General features: G+C 39.0%; 2 protein-coding genes across 2 annotated transcripts; both read left to right on the forward strand.

The window, feature by feature from the left end:
• Positions 1–850: 850 nt before the first annotated feature.
• Positions 851–12213, forward strand: chrng (cholinergic receptor, nicotinic, gamma). The gene is made up of 12 exons (XM_088913901.1): positions 851–902; positions 2875–3014; positions 3930–3974; positions 4776–4885; positions 5738–5893; positions 6099–6196; positions 7126–7326; positions 7865–7979; positions 8457–8571; positions 9169–9382; positions 11140–11273; positions 12049–12213. The coding sequence occupies exons 1-12, from the start codon at positions 851–853 to the stop codon at positions 12211–12213; spliced, it is 1545 nt and encodes a 514-aa protein (XP_088770027.1).
• A 3500-nt stretch (positions 12214–15713) lies between these two features.
• LOC148836813 (phospholipid scramblase family member 5) lies at positions 15714–20344 on the forward strand. The gene is made up of 8 exons (XM_088914203.1): positions 15714–15736; positions 16207–16622; positions 17089–17163; positions 17542–17734; positions 18507–18639; positions 19274–19373; positions 19465–19523; positions 19660–20344. The coding sequence occupies exons 1-8, from the start codon at positions 15714–15716 to the stop codon at positions 19684–19686; spliced, it is 1026 nt and encodes a 341-aa protein (XP_088770329.1). The 3' UTR covers positions 19687–20344.
• The last annotated feature ends 309 nt before the right edge of the window (positions 20345–20653 follow it).

Consider the following 20653-nt stretch of genomic DNA (forward strand, 5'->3'; position numbering starts at 1 on the left):
TCTTCAGTGAAAGGTGTTAACACTCTCCTAAACAATAATTGCAGTGTGTCCACATTCCCATTTCAATGTGCAATATTTTGCTATTGTAGTGCCAAGTATATTTCTTAACCTCGTTACAGTCAAGAGCAATATTGTTGATACACACGTATTATACAAGTATAAATACACTCTACACATATAAAAAATTCTCAAAGGCAAAGACAGAGCAATCCAGAGGGTTTCCTTAGAATTGACAATTTCTTAACCCAAGCCAGAGGACACATGTGGAAAGACATGTATTCACTATGACAGGATTTCTTATCTCTGGATTCTGATGACTTGGACATTTTAATTGAGTACTCAGTTTATTAGATTTATATTTTAAAAAAACTCTTAAGGTAGTGGATAGGTGTCTTAGATTTATGCAGCTGGGCCTTTGCAGAACTAAGAATCCTTATGATAGGAGTGTTCAACAAACTCACACAAGTGCCCCTTCATCTGTTAAGACTTGTTTGCAATCAAGAGGGCAGCGGCAATGTATTAATTAAATTCAGAGGAAACCGGAGTTTGTTCACTTAGTTGATTTAAGCAAATATGCTCTTCAGGTGATCCAAGCCTTAGTTAAACTGAACACTCCTCTGTTTCAGTCCTTGCTCTCCCCCTGTGTCTGCCCATCTCATTCCTACGACAGCTGACAATGTAGAGGAGGCCAACTGGCTAAGGCACTAACCACAAGCTTGGGCTCCCAAAATAACCTTCCAACTGCGGGACAAAGGCTCCGTCTGCCTGCCCTCTCATAGCCAGGTGCTCCCTCGCAGAGAGAAGAAATGAATACTCACAAGTCCTTGGCAGCACTCTAGAACACACAGTCATGGGGATCCCGTTATTGTCTGCTCTGATATTGCTTTTTTGTGCTCCTACAGGTAAGACTGACATTTTTTTCCCCAAAATCCTGGCTTGAGAAAAGCTAACCATTGTTATTTTATTTATTAAGTTTCTTCAGGGCAACCTGAACGTCTCCATACCCTATTTACAGTATATACTGTGATGTTTGAACCAGCTTCACCCTCTAAAATGAAACTAGTCAATTCCTTGTGGAATCAGAAGCTACACCACCTTTATGAGTATGGTGACAGTGACTTCAATGCAGATCTTCTTTGTCATCCTGTTTTGAAAAAAGTGGGCAAATCTCGATGTCATGATGTCATGTACAGTATGTTGCTTTACAATACAGTCTTTTGCTGTGGTATTTCAGTATTCTAGTAATATTCTGCATTGCTTTTGCTTTTTAAATTGCTCTATAATTTAAAATTGAATGGCTCTATTTGAATGAGTATTCCAAATTTCTTGAGCAGTTTTGAAATGAATTGTACAGTAAATACCACTACACATTCTGTTCACATTGTGCATCTATAAATGCTTCCTTTTTTGCTATTGATGAATCTACATTTGTTTTTATCATCACTTTAGAGCAGGAAAAATGTGTGTAGAAAAAATCCCATTTGATTAAATTGAGCAAAAGCAAGTGAAGGTAGATAAAACAATTGTGTTGTTTTGTTTTTCAAACTAAAATTACACCTTGTTTCTTCACATATTCTTCACTATATACAGTATAATTTTAGTCAGTTCATACATGGATGCGTGCAATCGCATATCGTAAAGATCACCCAATGTTCGCTTTTATTCTAACAGGATGCAGGCTAACCGATTTATTCAGAGAATTTCTTGCTTCTTTAAATATTCGTACACTCCATGCCCAAGAATATAATTTACTAATTCATTGAATTAATAAAATGCTTATTTCCAAAGTATTTTGTAAGTTTTATTGATCACTTATTCATCTTAGCAAGTTCACATTTCTAGAGGGTATTTTAAGAATAATTACTTTAAGGGTTTATAGTTCTGCGAATCTGTTTAAGTCTATGATGTGTGAAAAATATTACGGTGGCCAAGCACACTAGAAAAAATGCACACACAAAGGTAGGCACACGCTATAAAAGGATCAGAAATTGCGCAATTGCGTTAACATATTTCCCATTTCTTTTCATTTACTTTTGGGAGGGTGACTGATGGCGAAAGGTCATTAGGTTATTTAAATGTATTACCTACAACATGCAAAGTATTTTCGTGTGAGTGTTGAACACTACCGGGACTGTGAAGTTGTATTTCAAAGACAGCTTTAGCTACATATAAAAACCGTACATTTAAGACGAGTAGTTGAGTTAAAACTAAACTAACCAGTTATACAGTACCTGCTGTACGATCACTAGCTAGCGTGCAGTACAGTACATGCCCCACAATCATCTGTGCTTTTTAGCCAGCTAATAGAATAACGGTTGGGGTTTAATTTAAAAAACATTTAGAGATGGAAATATTCGCTACATTCAACACAATGGAATCGTATTAAATTAAGAATTGAAAGAGAGGAAACCTATTAGTTACCAAAGTAACATGAAAAATATACAGGAAGTTACCTTTCGCCAGCTTTCAATTCAATTCAAGGTGCTTTATTAGCATGACCGATGGGTACAATCAGTGTTGCCAAAGCAAATAAAAATAATAAAATTAACATGGAAGCTTTCACCCTTCCGAAAGTACGTACATGATTGAGAATGACTGCGCCTAGAAGTGGTGGGAAAAATGATGATGCAATTCCACAGTTACTGGTCTTTTTCTAGGGTGCTTTGCACTTCAGTGCCAGTGTAAAATACGGATATTCATGCATACTGTATGTTCTATCTTACTTTTTATACCCCGACAGTACCCAGGAAAGCTGGAGACTGGTGAAACAACCACCATCCTTTGAAAAATAATCGTCTTGTTGATTTCTGTTCTTGATTTGTTTGTCCGACATCCGCAGCAGAAGAGACCTATTGGGGTTTATTGTTCTTTCAGGTGTGCTGAGTCGAAACCAGGAAGAGGCCTTGCTTAAGGAGCTGATGAGGGGCTACAACAAGAAAATACGCCCCGTGGAGAAGGAAGGAGATGTGACCCAGGTCACCCTGAAGCTGACCCTCACCAATCTCATCTCACTGGTGAGCAGGGGATTCACATCCCTGTTACTGACATATAGCTTTTTTTTTAAAACATGTTTTTTATTTTTTTATTTATGCATAACAAAATGACAAAAATTACAATACAAACAAGAGTACATATACTGTAACATTTCAAGACAAAAACATCGTCGGGGTACATCTTACAAAATAAATTCAAATTATGAAAAAAGATTAAACAAATTAAATAAAAATAACGTCCGCACCGCTTTCCTTTTTTTGCATTTTGAAATAGTCTGCAGATACTCCTTAACACTGACATATAGCTTTGAACAATTTTTTGACATTTTGAGCCTTTGTTGTAGTGGTCCTGACCATTTATAAAGCATGGGAGACCTGATTATGTTGATAGTTTTCTGGTCTCAATATAGAGCTTTGACCAGAGCAAGTCTAATGTAATAGGAAAGACATATGCATGGCTCACAGCACGGCTGTAACATTTACATTCAGTTAAAATCTGATTATTATTTTACAGGAACAAGTTAGAACAGTTCAAGACTAAAGCCTGTATTGTTTTACTAACACCTCTTCATTGACAAACTGTTTCTTGTGGTATTTCAGATGAGGCAATCCTCCTAAAGAGTAGTTTATCTTTCTAAACTCTACAAGGTTGGCATTAATCAATAAAGCACAAAAAATGTTTCCAGAAAACACATCCAACAAAAAGTGGTGTTCTTTGTGTGAAATTGGTCAGGCAGCATGTACATAAAATTGCAGAACAGTTCTATTTTGTATGCTCAGTGCTTCATGCATTTACAATATTGATTGCTGGGTGTTAACATAATCTGATGAACTGATTAATGTAAAAAATGAAAAAAAAAGTGGGACAACTGTCTGTGTTACTGAAATTATTTTTCTAAAATATGTAGAATAAGCAAGATTTTGTTTCACCTGCAGAATGAACGTGAGGAGGCTCTTACAACCAACGTCTGGATTGAAATGGTAATTCTGGACACCAAGAAGTATGACATGCTTGGAGACTGCATCTCTTTTATGTAGTTTGGACAAGTTAGCAGTGACCTTTAACTGACAGGCAGGATTGTCTCATCATAATGATCTGCAAGCACAGGTGAAAGAAGGATATTAGAAATATAGGAGGCAGATGGAAAGTAATATTGCAATGCTAAAACAATAAAGGGCATTTAATTCCAAAATTAAAAGTACAGTAAAAAATAAAGTTTCTCAGAGGCAGAAATGGGGAAATTTTAGATTAAAGACCAGTGATTATTTTATTCAGGTGTGTGCTAAGGAATAAATCAGAAACATGCCTCAGTCTGAGGAAAGACAAAGTTCTACATTAAAGTAGTAGCACAGAGAAGACAGAACTGTCACAGGTTTTAGAAACATTTAAGCTACTGTAATGCTCCATCAGTCATTCAAGACAGGGATCATAACCTTTGACTGGAAAATGCAAGGCCGATTCATCAAAAGGGTAACAAAACTGAGCCTCGAGTACTTAGGGATCAATAAGTCTTACTAATATTACAAGTATGATTATAGGAACAGTATAACTAAGCTATGGGTTAACTGTAGGGTAGTAGGATTTGGGGGGGTGGTAATCATATTTTAATAAAAGGTTGGTCCTGCTTAGTGAACTTGTTAGCATTCTTTCAACAACCAGCGGTGGATACAAATAGAGCATAATACGCGATATATTTAGATTTTCAGAAGACATTTAATTAAGTTACTTGCAGAGTAAAATGATAAATTGTAGGCTAGTTAGAAACTACTGTTCTTTCTCAGAAATGGTGTGACTACCGTCTGAAGTGGAACAGTTCCCTGTATGATGACTTCGAGCTCCTGCGTGTCCCCTCCAAAAGCATCTGGCTCCCTGACATTGTGCTGGAGAACAAGTGAGTGCATATAGAGACGTTCATCGCAGTGCTTGCTAGAGAGATACAATTGGTTTTTTTTCCCATGTTATGAACATTACTTGTATAAAACCGGAACACTGTGAGACAATAATACACTAGATTCACTACAGTACACTACAGTATAATGTAGCGCTCTCAGGTTCACGTGGGTACACGCCCTCGCTGCTGTCGCCTCAGGTCGGCCCCCTGCCGCTGGGGACTCGAACCCGGGCCTCTGGCATCACTCAACGGGGACCCAGCCAGTTGAGCTAAAGGGAAATCTCCCCTCAGCCCGGCGGCTGTGGTCCCTGCTATTCACAGGGAAGGGTGGTGATGTCACCGCGCTGGTAAGCTGGCTTGCACAACCTGCAATGGTGGCCGTATGCGTTACACTAACAAATTCAGCTTTTACAATGAGAGTCATTCAAAGTTTTCTTCAAAGAGTCTAAAACTAAGGAGAAGAAAACACATTACAACAAAGCCATTACCAGACATCAAATTACTATAAATACCCAAAATTACACATTATTTTCTAATTAAATTCTAATATTGAGTATTTTTATATTTCAGTGCATACGAGAAGTCAGGGCACATTTTGAAAGGGTTTCTAATCCTGTTAAAATCAGACTATTTGCAGTGTTCAAAATCAGTGGGTGCTATCTGTCTTTATAATCCTCTTTTTTTTCTCTTAAGGACTCTTCTCCCTCCCAAATATTGTTTCTAATATTAAGGATGATGGTGTTAGTGTGAAACAAAGAAGTCCACTTTGAATTACTCTACTAAACCTTTGCAACATAAACATAACATGTACACTGAGTGAATCTTACTTTGTGTTGTCTTTGTGTTTGACAGCGTGGATGGTAAATTTGAGATCACTCTCTATACCAACGCCCTGGTTTATTCCTCTGGTTGCGTTTATTGGCTGCCCCCAGCTATCTACCGCAGTGCCTGCTCCATCAAGGTCACCTACTTCCCCTTTGACTGGCAGAACTGCTCCTTGGTTTTTCGGTCAGTCTCTGCCTCCTGTTTCGTTAGGAGTCATAATGGAAATTGGTCTAGATTTTAGCCATTGTTCTCTGCGTAAGGTTTTTAAGAAACAAAGATGAAAAATAATTCCAATAATTTCAACATTTCAACAATTATCACTTTTTTTCTTTCAGCATTTTAACTTTGAGTTTTGCTTTTTTTTTCAACATTGCCTTCACTGTTCCAGCTCACAAACCTATAGTGCCAATGAGATTGACCTTGTCCTGACAACTGAAGATGGTCAGACCATTGAGTGGATTGTGATTGATCCTGAGGCTTTCACAGGTACTGTTCAAGCAACTGCACATCAACAGTCCTCAGTGTTCTGATGGGTCACGTTAGTCTGATTGCATTTACAGGGCACTCCTCACCAACAGGCATACCTGAGGACTTTGAAACATTCATAAAATGATCCTATATGACAAAACTGGGAATCCAGTCAAAGGAAATATCTCTTTCATACAAACAGCCTGTGGTTGCTAGCAGCATTCTCACTCTTCAGCCTGCCCCTTGAGAACGAGACTGGGATGCTTTTCCGTCAGGCTGCTGTAGCTGTCTGTCAATCAGGCAGACAATCTGCAACACAAGCCACCAGTTGATACTCCTATTCGGCATTCCTATCAGGCTTGATTCTCCGCTAGACTGGTGCTCTGACATTGGAGCTTCTGTGTGCCATCTAGCAAGCAGCTCTTTGCTCGTCATCTGTGCACAGCTAAATCCAAGTGTCAACACCTGTCCGATACCGGTCCAGTAGAAACGCTCAGCTGTCTGATTCCTCAGGTAGCTCTCGTCTGCACAACTCGGCAGCCTGATTCACAGGGCAGCCAGTGTCCCAACACCTTGGCGTCCTATTTCCCCATGGCAGCCCGTGTCCTACTTTCTAGCCTGCCTGATTCCCTGGGCAGCTTTTGTATCCACAAACCAGCAGCATAAATCCCGTGGCTGCCTGCTTCCACATACCCCTGCAGCCTGATCCCTTGTGCAGACCTCACTACAACATTTCGCCTGCCTGCTTTTCTGCCCACCTAGCCTGCTTTGTTTTCCAGCTCTTCTGAATCCTCATCCCTGTAGCCTGGGGTTCATTCTCTTAGTTTGCCAGTAGCACTGCCCTGCAGCAGCTGCACTGCTCACACATAAATCGTGAAAGGAGCGCTGTCTAACTGCTCGTGTTGATGGCGATTCAAAGAACAGAAATCTAATGGTCTCTGTTTCAGAGAATGGGGAATGGGCGATCAAGCACAGACCAGCCAAAAAGCTAATCAATAATCGCTACATGAAGGATGACTTGGAGTACCAGGAAGTGGTCTTCTTCCTCATTATCCAGAGGAAGCCTCTCTTCTACATCATCAACATGATTGTGCCTTGTGTGCTAATCTCCTCTCTGGGTCTGCTTGCTTACTACCTGCCTGCCAAAGGTTAGACACATGGGCCTTCCTGAGCAGATTTAGGATGATGTGCAAACATCTTTTAGTCCCTGCTCTCTGTTTTATTTGAAAATACATTTTATACTTCTTGTAAGCCTTGAGCTTATAGCTAAACGTTGAGCATGAATTGGACACATGATATTTGCTTCTCCTTGGACATTACCTGCAGTTTGTAAATTGGTTCTTACACAGAATAAGGTCTGTGGACTCAGAATATAGTACATCACAGAAAATAATCTTAGAATTACTGAGCTTTTAAAAAAATGTACTATTTCTGTTTGTCGGTGGAAATGATTAGTTTATCAGGAATATAGCTTCCTCCCCTTTATATCAGCTTCATGATTGGAAGATGTTTGGTTATTGGTTGGAGCACTCTTCCGACCTTGTATATTAATAGCTAATATAACAATAGGTGATTATTATTTTAATAATCTGTTGTGTTGCATATATTAATATTATATCTAAGTGAAAATATGTTTGTTATGAGAGTGTAATTGTTGTTGGTAATGTTTGTGGTTGGTTTCCCCAGCGGGTGGGCAGAAGTGTACGGTCTCTATTTCCATCCTGTTGGCACAGACAGTGTTCCTGATCCTCATTTCCCAGAAAGTTCCTGAGACCTCCCAGGCTGTGCCACTCATTGGCAAGTAAGATCCACTCTCCTTTTGCCTTCACCAGCTTTCGGTTATTTCTTGTCCTCAAAATTTCTTTGCTCAACTAATTCTTGATTAAACGATGCTGGTATGGTGTATTCCAAAACCACCTTGCATTTGCATGGGTCTTAAAATCCCAATCAAGACCCTTTATGCACTCTACAATAAAAGTGTGGTAACATCTGCCACCCTTCACTGAGAAGTGACCACCTTTAGGGTGTGATGTAGCACCTGTTCCTGGACAAGTGAGTCCAGAAGGAATCTACTGTACCTTTTAAATCTAGTTCAGATTGGTTGGATCTTCTAGACAACTTACAGTATCTTATTTCCTCCACTACCTCTGTAACTAACCAGAACTACAGTTCTACCTGGAAGAATGTAACCTTTGCTTACATGACAGCTGGGAACACTAATTTAGAAGAAACCTAAAACTGATAAATATACAGTAGCTGTCATTTTCTGTCTCTCCAGGTATTTGATGTTTGCTATGACAGTGACAACCATCATCGTGATGAACTGCGTCATTGTGCTAAACGTATCTCTTCGGACTCCCAACACTCACATAATGACCAACCAAGTCAGGCAGGTACAGCAGTTCAGTTCACAAGTGAAACTTGATGAATGAGAAAGCAAAGTATGTATTTTAAACTCCTTAGAGGATCTGGTTCTGTGTTTCACACAATTTCCTAAGTGTTTTCAAACTAAACAGGGACAAAAAGGCTTCTAAAATAACCTCCCAGGTATTCTTCTCAGGAAGTGTGTAGAACAATCAAATAAACATACCGTACGTCAACTAAAGACACTTTATATACAATACAATTATATACCTCCCTATGGAATTTATTTAGTGCTTTAAATCTTTTCAGCAACGTATTTTGGGGAAGAGTAATTTATTCAGCAGTGAATACAATTCTCATCAGGAACAACATCTAAATGGGATTCCAGAAAGCAAGAAACCAAAGCAATAGGAAAAGGATTCATTAAATGCAACTGATTTAATGCAGCCTGGTCTGTGATGTGAAAAAAAACAACTTTTATATTTGTCTAATAACTCATTCTCTGGCCAAGGGAGAGAATCGGGTCGAAGCGGGGGATGTCAGTAGCATAATATAAGAGCAGTGCTGGCTCCTTCAGGATATGTGTTTTCCAAATGGGAGCTGTGACTGGCTCTTCTCTTCCCTAGATCTTCCTGAACATCCTGCCACGGTTCCTGCGGATGCACATGCGCCCCTGGTCACCAGAGCGCGACGGAGCTGCCCCCACTCCTCGGCGCCGCAGTTCACTGGGCTTCATCGCCAAGGCGGACGAATATGTGCTGAAGTCGGCCCGGACGGAGCTGATGTTCCGACATCAGAGGGACAGAGAGGGGCTCATGAAGGCTGTGCTGGAGAAGATCAGTGGGTGTCTCAGGGCCGGGATGCCCTTGATTGCTAGAGTACAATATTTCATATCTCAGAATGAAAACAACCTCGCATTTTCAATAGAACAGACTAGTGGGAGAGGATTTAAGACAAACGAGAGTTGTAGGAGCTTGTTCATCCTCTCATTTGCAACTATTACTTGTTCTAATGGAATGACTGTGTGGTCAGTGTCTTCATTTTCTTTGTTTTCTTAGCGTCAGACTGCTATTTCACTAGGAATGACAATAGGCAGGAATTAGGCGTCCTGGACCATGGGACAAGGAGGCTAGAATCCCCATGCAGAAGAGGAATGACCAAGGGCAGATGCAGAGATGGAGATGGGATAGGGGTAGGACCCAAAAGGCAAATGGGAGGAGAGAAGGGGATTACGTGTAGGGAGTCATTCAATAATTTGCAAAGGAACAAGTAATAGGTTTATTCCATGCTGAAAAAAAGAAGAAAGAGAACACAACATTTCGGCCGTGGAGCCTTCTTCAGGTGTGAGAGAGACAGGGCAGTAGGCAAAGGTAAAGTAGCGGGAGAACAAAGGTTGGGAGGGAGGAGGAGTGAGAGGCAGGAGCAGGGGACAGAAAGAGAGGCCAATCAAGAGGTGTGAAGTCAGAATGGGTGCAAAGAGGTGTGAAATGAAACTTCCAATGAATGGAGAAAATTTAAAAGAACAGTAGTCTGTCGTTAAGGGAAGGGAGAATGTGTGATCCTAGCTGCAGAATAATTTTAGTTTCGGTGGTCTTTCTGATGTATGAGTTCGGAAAACTGTATTTGAGAACACAGACGGAGAGATTAGAGTGGTCGTGGCCGCTCATTCAATAATTTGTCCACCTCAAAGCTATTGTACATAAGGGTAAGGGCATGTATATTTCGCATACAGATATTCCTTGCCAAAAAGCTTATTAAAGTTTTAATCAAAATCAATGTGTGATTACACAAAATAACAGTGCAGTACACATATTTCTCACACATTAAATATTTTGCAGTTTTTTTAAATACTAGGCATAAATTAGAATGATTTTATACTGAGATTTCCTATAGTTTAAAATATATTACATTAGTGTAATATATTAATATCATATATTATATTAGTGTCAGCTGGACCTCAGAAAAGTGGAATGAAGTGCAGTAGTTTATTGTCATATGTACACCTACATTGGAATTCTTAATCGAGCTGATCTCTCGGGACATACACAGTACAACAGACAACAGGAACAATAAATATGTTGTGGAAACTTGTGCCCTCAGCAGGAATCAAACCTCTGAAGTGCAAGAGGCCTACACCAAACCCACTGCACCAACGTACCACTCATTGGAAATGAATTGGAACTAATTGGAAATGAATCTGAAATTTCTTTTTGCATGTTAGTTTCTCCTCATTCAGTCATGACACACAGCTCCTTTATAGATTACATTTCTAACCATTTGCCGTATAACTGTATTTAGATGTCATGTGTATGTATGATGAATTAAAAAACATTCCTAAAGAAAACAATGTCTTTTGAGGACACAAGATGGACACTACACAATGGATATAACCACTTTCAAAACTCATGTTATTTAAACTTACCTGTTACATACTGTACTAAAAATGGTCCATATTAATGTACATGTTTTTCACTTGAATTTCATGTTTTATGATGGAAGAGCATTGAATTTCACTATTTGCTGTTGTAGTGAAATATTGCATTTTCTGTGGCTGTGTAAAGGGGCTCTTATTCCTTTCTGTGCCTTTGTGCCTGCAGGAAACGGTCTGGAGGGGGGTACGGCCCAGGACATCGGCACCAGCCTGGCCCAAGCCTCCCCCGAGGTGCGCTTGTGTGTGGAAGCCTGTAACCACATCGCTGCCAGTGCCCGCGAGTCGAATGACTTTCAGAGTGTGAGTCACCTGGAAAAATACTTGCTGAAGCATTTCTGTGTAGATAGTATACCATGTACCCGTTTTCTGCTCAGACACCAAAAACCTGCACAGCGATTGAACCATGTCTTCTTGAAATGTAATTTGAGATTGTGGATGTCCAAAATATCGAGCAGAATGCATGGCTATTATTTTTCGACCTGTACCAAAAAGCTTTTCAAAGCACTTGTACCCTTTTTTACCCTGTGTTTCTTGCAAGCAGTCAATTTTTCCTGCTGCCAGACTTTCCAGTCTTTTTCACTATTTTTTTTTATTATCACTGAAACCTCTTCAATTCCATTGAAATTTGACTTAATATTCTTATAGCTACAGGTGGCTAGGAAGTGTCTTTAAGATTATTGACTTAATCACTGATACTTAATGATACTTAATCATTTACCCACAACTAAATTAACTAAGGTAAACCATGGTACTGTAAATTTGATGATGTCCTTTGATCATAGAATCTGGAGCCCCAACATTCCCTCTACTACTGTATGAAGCTAGAAATGTTTACACTGCCAGGTGTCACACACTTCATCTAAACTCAGAGACTTCTTAAACACCCACTGCATAGCTGTAACAATTGCAGCTGGTCGCACAAAACTTACTCAGTGGAACAGGTCACTAGCTTGAATCTCCTGCTTTAATACAGTATGTGGGAGGAGCAGTTGATGATGTCTGCTTTCTTCTTATTTGCTGTTATGTGCTTGACGTCTGCAATGCAATATAATCTCTTTCCGCTGCATGTTTGCAGGAGAATGAAGAGTGGTTCCTGGTGGCTCGAGTGATTGACAGGGTGTGTTTCTCAGTGATGTCCCTGCTCTTCATTTTGGGCACCATCGGCATTTTCCTCATGGGGCACTTTAACCAGGCACCGTCCTTACCCTTCCCTGGGGATTCCCGAAATTACCTTCCTTAACAAGTGGTGGAAGACAGCGCTCTGCTGTGGAGAATACAATGAGATCACTTTGAGAGCTGCTGTTTGGTGGTATGATCATCGCCAACAGAAGGAGCTGGGTACTAGGACTGAGAAATTGGGGAGCATGTGGTTTGATCATCAAGTATGTTTCAGATGCCGCCATGACATGACACCCACTTCACACTGCCCTCTGCAGGATCGTTATACAGTAGATATCGGATGAATTGAAAGGGATAATATCTTGAGATTGCAATGACATGATTTTCTTTCTTGGGCTTACCAGTGCCCATTTGCTCGTATTTTGGATGGTGCAATGTTAACCCATATTGAATGGTTATGTGGATCACTTTTAAATATTAAATTAAGAATATTATAGTTAAGATTTTCAGTTCTAAAAAAGACTGTTCTGCAAAACAAACTTCACATGTTTTCTTCCAAGCTTTCCTCAATTAGGAGGTGAGTACACCTTAAAAATGTGTCAGCGCTTTTGAAATTCCATGAGAAATTGACAAGCAAACTACAAGAAACTGAAACACTGTACCTGCTTCTAATGCCCATCTATATTTGTGTTGTGTTTTTTTGTAGGTTTCCTAATGATATTTCCTAATCAGATAAATAGACTCGTAGTTTGTATCCATGCATGTTTCTTTTGCTCACTGCTCACCCAGGTGAACAATTAAAGGGTTATTATCAATTTCAACCCATAATGTTATGTGAAAAAAGATCACAAAATCTAATTGCAGATTGTTAGGATGCTAGCAGACAGTGTTTGCTGTTACTGTGGTTGAAGTGGGCATGTTGGAACCTGTAAATGACTGTATTTGCTTCTTGATGTTTATATAGAGCAAGCTAATGTTGTTTTGATGAAGAAAGACTGGCTGCTTCACAACAAGTGGCAGGGTGCCAGTGTCAATGCAAACCCCCTACTGGGTTGTGTTAAGTTACTGATTGGAAACCCATTTTCTTTCACAAAAAGCTTAATTTATTCACTGTTTGCTGAGTAAACTTTCTCTGACAATCTGAGATTGGAGTTCTGTTGGTTTTTTGGGATGCCAGAAAGCTGACTGGGTACCAAGCTGGCTTTTCACCCCAAACCACAATGAAACCAGATTTGTTTTTACACTGGAAATGTAGTATGATGGATGGGTGTGCATCGTTTTCCTTTTTTCATTTATTTTGAGCTGTCATGAAAAAATAAAATCCAGTCTTAAGAATTTTGGGATAAATATTTTGGAGTGTTACCGATAAATATGCTGGATTTAAACTAAACATTTTATTGGTTTTATTTATCATGTTTTCAAAAATTGAAAAGGAATAATTTCAAGGGAAACAAAGCAACAAGCAATGCATCAGACATCATGTGCATGATGATTATATAAACTGTATTGATATGTATGTGTATTTTTAGTTTCCTGGTGCTGGAATTTGACAGAGATGAGTTAAAAACACAGTGAAGACCCCCTGTCAAAGTTTTACAAATGATAATTTACTGTATGTTCACCCCTCCTCTGTAAATATCTACACACTTCTGTGTGTTTCATATACTGTACAAATATTCCATGTGAAAGCCTAGTCATGTGTCCCACCTCTCGCACCAATGAGGTTTTGTCATCCTCCCTGTCCAGAAATATAAAATTGTCTGCATATCTTGTAAAGTGACCCTCCGTCATTTTACCGCAAAGGGTATAGAAAGATGTGGGGTAACTCTCTTTACGAAGGAAGAGGGACCTAATTACATGGGTGAGTGCTCCCTTTATCCCACAACAATGCAGGGATCCGGCTGGTTGGGGTGGAAACAAGGGACTGAAACAGAGTCCAGGGAAACGGAGAGAGAGACAACAGTAGCTGAGGGACAAGAGGTGACTCGTCCTCAGTTACAGATCTGTAGCCCACATCTGCTCCTGGTTCTGCTTTTCAGCGCATAGTTTCAGAGATAAAACAACTTCTAGACAGCAGTTAATTACAGCAGAGATAAAACTTCCCATGGTAAGAGATACATTTTCAACATTATGTTCATGCAAACTTGACAATTTGTAGATTTACATTACACGGCAGTGAGGAATTCTTTAGTCTCCTGCTTTCTTTATAATTGTATTTGATGGTATAGGTCTTGTTATAGTTTGAACTGATCTGTCAGAAATTCTGAATATTATTTAGTCATTTACAGTACAACTTCAAAGAATCAGAGAGGTATAAAAGAAATATTTTGAAAATTTCTCATTGTAATGAGAAAATGTTGGTATTTAAATTAATCTGGCTTTTGCCCTGAAGAATGTTGAGTGTTCAGATTAGTTTGTTCTGTCTATGCTACTTTTGAGGACACTGTTGTATTGCACTCGAGCAGCTCATTTCTGTTCTTGTACATTTGAAATGCTTCCCCTTTCATTTTTTTAAACTTAGTTACAGTATTCAGCAAGTAATTTCCTCAACCATTAATTAAAGCTAGACCTTAATTTCTGTGTATTTAATTGTGATAGAGACACTAAACATGTTTATGTTCAATTGATAATGCTGCTTAGTATTTGTTAAAAATTGCTTAGTAATGTTTTTATTTTAAGCCACCTTTTACTTCTCAAAGATTAAAATATCCTCTACACCAATTTCCACTGCTCCATTTCGTCATTTGCATGGTAACATTTAGAAGTGGATTTCATTGCTAACAATAAGATTAGAATATCCTCACCTCAAGAAGGTCTAAGAAAGCTAAAAAGAGTTTTCATGAATATTCAATGGTAAAGCATACACTGCAAAATTCAGTTGATGCTTATTGTATTCAAGTCATCACCAGTTGCTATGTTCTGTTTTCTGTTTGCATTAATGCTTAGAAGATTTTGAAAGAAATTATTTTTGCTTGCAAACATATATTGGTATATTGTTACACTATACTCAGTGACAGCAGAAAAAAGACCAATAAAGACTACTAGTGGTCATACAGCCTGGATTGCTTTAATTAATTTTGTGTGACTGCCAAGTTGGTATTTAGTTCTTTAACAGGCAACCGGTATTCAATTAGTCACTCATTTATCATTTATCTGTATATTGTCCTCCTTTTTTATTTCTCCTGAAAACCCAGTTGGAGTTTGGAGGTATATTTTCAGCCTGGTGCACTGGTAATTGTAATCTCCTGTACCCGACTGGTACGATATTTCATTTAAATAATCCTTTTCGGAATCCAAATGTAAATGTATTTATCCAAATGTAAAATTTAGCATAGTCATCACATAACACAATACCAGTTGTTACTATTAAAAATGACGAACCAAGAGTATTTCACATTTTATAGAAAAAAGGACAGAATATTTGCAAAACATTCCAGTAATAGTGAAAGTAAACTGAAACGTTGAAAGATTTTCTGCTACAGCACTAAATTGCTCTATAGTGCCTACAAGATTTTTGCCATAGGAGATAATAGTTTGGCATTTAATGTTATGCATAGGTTGAAAGTGTAAAAGATTATTCAAGACTTTTGCCCTGATGTAAAGAAGGGATTGATTATGGCAATGGCGAATTTGGCTAATGTCTGGTGAGGGATTTCTATTCTGTTTTTATCTATTGGCTTTGCCTCTCACCACAGGTACAATTAGTTCATGGAGCAAGGAGCCGACTGTGCAGACAGCTCTTTGCTCCCACTTGCCTTGGCTATGTCCATCTGTGAATAGGAATTGTGTCCCAGAAGGTCACACAACACCAGCTCTTTAATAAAGACATTCCTGTAGGGAGTAGATGTATGTCAGGAGCAGACAAACAGCCACTCCCTTCCCCCACATGAATAAAACTACTCCAAATTGTAACTGGTACTGCAAGATTGAACATTTATTAGTTTGTTTTCCTGGACTGAATTGCTATTTTCTGCGAATCATTTATTGTTAGAAGTTTCCCGTCTTCGTTTTTTTTTTGTCTTGGCATTCCCAGTGGCAGTGGGAGTTTTCATTAGTCAATGACAAAAATCAAGCATTATAAACACTGTAAATCAAAATGACTGGTGGGAAAAAGGAGTGAGTGTTTGAGGAAAGAGTCAGACCTGCTGGTGCTGTTTCAGAACGTGTCAGCTGTGACTGCGCAGCCAGTTCCCTTCAGGCCACTGGAGAGGGAGAAGCACATCGAGTCGCTGTTCAGAGCCTTCACTCGAGGGAGGAGGCATGCCCCAGAGCCTCAAGACACCCCTGTCTCTCGCTCTCTGGGGGACGGACTCTCTCCCCGGCTCACAGAGGACCACGAACACGAAAACAGCCAAGGGGGCACAGAGAAACGTGCTGCTCTGGAGCTGCACAGCCTGAAGGAGGCTGAGCTACATGCTGGCCTCTCCAGCATACAGGAGCCAGTGATGGCAGTGGCTGGAGATGACCAAGGCCTGGCACTGCTGGAGACTGTGAGCCAGCTGCGTATCATGGCTAGGCCAGAGCTGCAAGGTAAGACACTTCAAGCATGGAAGTCAAGGAAATCTGATCTTTGAAAGTTCAGTGGACGGTCAAAGTAAAAGACAGGTGTGTGGAAGGAAAAGGTATTACATTTTTCGCCAGCTCTGTGTTCTACTGAAATATATCACTATAGCTAAATTGTAGAACGAGGCAGATCATATAGACTACTGTATATGTATGCTTCCATGGAGTTTTTACAAACACCATCCTTTTCATAAACAATGTTTCGTTTATAAAGTTAACAATGAAATGCTAGTTTATAAGTGTTCGTTAAATATGAGCAAGCGTGAACTGTGTAAATTCTCAAAGGAAATTGTAAAATTTAAAAATTGAAAAGTAAACTGGAAAAGTATGAACAAGAGTACTTCAAATGTATGCATAGGGGACCGTGGAAAGGTATTACTGTATGTGTAGGGATGCCTATGGAAAGTCGAAGTTATGTCCTTTTGCTTTCCAGGTCCACACTGTGAGCCTGGAAGATCCTACAGTATCACTACAGAAACCAGGAGTCAAATCTATGTAGCTGTTGAAGGTGAACCAACTTAGGATTTTAAGGTTTATTCCTCTACAACAGCCAAGTCTATGGTTTTATTTTTCAGTGAGAGTTCCAGAAACTTAAGTGAGCCAATTAACTACTTGTTTGGGGAATTCTTTTAGTTAATTGGGATGATTAATGCAAGATTATTATGGATCTAAACCATATGTAGAATAGTCCTTGAAGTTGTAACGTACTTTGAAAACATTGCTTCTTTAAATTATCTACAGCTTTAGTCAAGGAGAAAAAGCTGTGATTTTCCCTATGACTAAAAAAGTGACAGTCCAGAGAAAAGGTCAATTTGCCAGCAGAGTGACACCCAGATATTAATGTTAACCTGTGGCACTGGTTTCATTCTTTCTCCTTTCCTTCCAGAGAGCTCTTGCCTTTGTCTGCAGTGTTGCGGTCCTGCGCGCTCCTGCTCTCTCAGGGGATACAGCCGCCAGGCTCAGGAGGTTTTCCTGCTCGAGAGGCCGCTGAGGGCGGACGCGTGCTGCCTGGGCTGCTGCCTGATGGAGATGAGGGCCTTCGATTCTCACCGGCAGCTGATTGGCACCGTGCGCCAGAGGTACAGAGGGCGGCACCATGTGAGCTGCAGGACTTGGTATTGGGTACAGGCTGGCTTCTGATCAGATCCCAAGTTCAGCGTAAATGAGATGCCAACACCCTCTGCCCTTTCAACCAGACCTTTGATAAATGTGTGTTTAATCTCAATGAGCTTTAGTTACACTATAGTCTTTACAGTACAGTATATCATCTTATAATTTAACTGGGTCAGTGCACTCTTGACGTAGAGGTATGTTTAGACAGCTGTAGATTCAGCCACAGTCAGGCAACATACAGTACAAAGAATTAGAGACATGTTGTTCAGGTAAAAAAAAAAGTAACATTGCTGCCTATTATTCCAAAAACATTTTTCTGGTTCAATATTAACCTTCTGTTGGCCAATAACAATCACTACAGTATATAACAAAAGGATATATATATATTGCATTATAAAATATCTTGCATCCATCAAAATAGCTAAGATGAGTAATCGCTAATATCAGTAAGTCCTGTATTTGTAAGGTTAATTTCTTTGGTCAGTGTTATCTCCAGGCATGTTAATTTGACTGCTGAAAACTAAAGGGCTGCTTCATCTTTCAGTTACCCATACCTTATCATACAATTAAACACAGTTTGCTTAAAGTTTAAGAAGGAAATTATGTGCCTCAGTAAAACATACGGCTATTTCTGTTTGTATCCGAGATATTTTATCTTTGTGTGCCATGCTGCCTTCAAGAGCACAGTTGGCAAGGGTGATCCTGATGGTTTGTTTCTTTTCTTGATAATACATCAAGATGTATGAAAATACTTTGCAGATGGAGCATGTTCACCCCTCTCCTGGATATCTGCGACTTAGACGGAACATCAAGTATCCGAATCCTGGGCCCATGTTGTCCGTGCCGCTGCTATTCCAATCAGGAGTTTCAGGTATAGGAACTGGGCCATAGGAATTTCCATTGATTAAAAATTTGCAGGCATTTTCAAGAGGAGTTATACACTAGGAGATTGGTCATTATACCATGCATAAAGAGCACTATTTCACCAGAGTTTTCATTACACAGATTTCCTGAGTCTTTTGTAAGTAGCAAACACCAGTCACAACACTACATATTAAAAGCTTCTTTTGAACATAAGAGATTGTATTGAAGAATACATATACCTTTCACTGGATGTCAATACAGCTTTTTACAATTAGCAGTGTACTGTATAAGGGAAAAGTAATAACAGTTAATGACTTTCCAAGGGCTAATTGAAGTTGAGTATCCACTAGGATATGAAGAAAGACATGACTCAAGATCATGGTTTGCAATAGCCATCATAGACTTGTTTTACGTCTGGATTCAATCTAGAGGAATGTTTAACTTCAACGGTAATTTTATATAAAAGAACAAGAGGTTTATTCCCTGCTGAAAAGAGAAGAAAGAAAACACGTTTCGGCTGTGGAGCCTCACCCCAAGAAGTGGAATAAACCTATTACTTGTTCTTTTATATAGAATTACCATTTAGGTTAAACATTCCTTTAGATTGTATCCATCCAATTAACCAATTGAGAAATTATTAGGTGGTGTCCAAAACTGGGGAGAAGCTGGGAAAGATATGGAAAAAGTGGCCTGGTTATAATGAAGATTACAACATTGACCATGAATACTTTGGGGTAGATGGTAAGAACTAGTCTTAATTTCCTTAATATGGAACATTACTCAGTTTTTCCTTTCACCATAATTACAGAAACCCCTATTCTCTTCTCTACAGTGCCTCCAGAAATGAATCCAAAATCTAAACTGCTTTTGCTGGCTGCCACTTTCCTGTTGGTAAGACCATCAGATGTAAAATAAATGATGTGATTCATACAATAAAACAAAATAATTTTGGACTATTAATACTTTTTACTAAACTGGATTTTATGGATGATAAAAAAATAACATTTTTCTCTCTCCTATCCTGCAGAACCACATGTTTTTTGAGATGAGCTAAGATGCCTCTAGTGTCTGGAAGACCACAAGGTAAAGCTGTAACAGTATGAATCACCAAGAATCCAGCATGTGGGACATCTCGATACATTGGGAAAGATCCTGTTACCTGTGAAACACTCTTTAAATATTGTACAACTACCTACCTAATGGGCAAGTGGTGTCAAAGACCGGACTGACACGAAATCACTTCATCTGTTTTGAGAACAAAATAAAAGTGGAAATTTCAACAAACAGTACGGTAGTACAATGAACTGTATCTTTGACATAAAACTTACTACCAAATAAACACCTAATTTGGAGAAAAATACTTAGTAGTAACATAGCAGAAATTCTTTGTTAGAAGATAATTAAATATTTTTGTGTAGGCTGGCTAAATGGGGTATGAAGGCTTATGTAATTTGTTAAATGAGGCCCTAGTAGCAAGTTCAGGCCCAGTGTACTTCCTTGCCTAGAGATCAACTGTTTGAAAGCTCTGAGGGAGAACAGGAGAAGTAGAGATATTCAACATCCAAGGAAACAGACACTGAGATGCTGAAATAAAAAAAACAAATGCAGGATTTGAACAAAAAGCCCTCTGCAATTCACAGTTCAGTGTTATTTCTATGCAGAAAAGTATTTTAAACTAGACATTTATGTTCCCATGGCCTATTAATCATTTTATGGTAATTTATTAAGATTATATACAAGTAGGATATTAATTCAAGGATCAACATTACTATATTGTATTAACCCATGTGTATTGTTCCACTTGGAAAACCTACATATATTTCTTGTAATGTTATTTAATAAACCAAATTTTCCATTTTTCCTTAAACCAAATCTTTTCATTGTGGTATGAACACAAAAGGAATATAGTCAAAACACGCCTTGATTAACAGACCTGTACTTTGGTACAAATATTTTATCACCCCATATCCTTTTTATGTGTAATACTGGACTGAGCATCAAGATATTGAACTTCAAGGCAG

The sequence above is a fragment of the Atractosteus spatula genome, chromosome 4, assembly GCF_055471065.1.
Source record: "Atractosteus spatula isolate fAtrSpa1 chromosome 4, fAtrSpa1.hap1, whole genome shotgun sequence".
Taxonomy (NCBI): Eukaryota; Metazoa; Chordata; class Actinopteri; order Semionotiformes; family Lepisosteidae; genus Atractosteus; species Atractosteus spatula.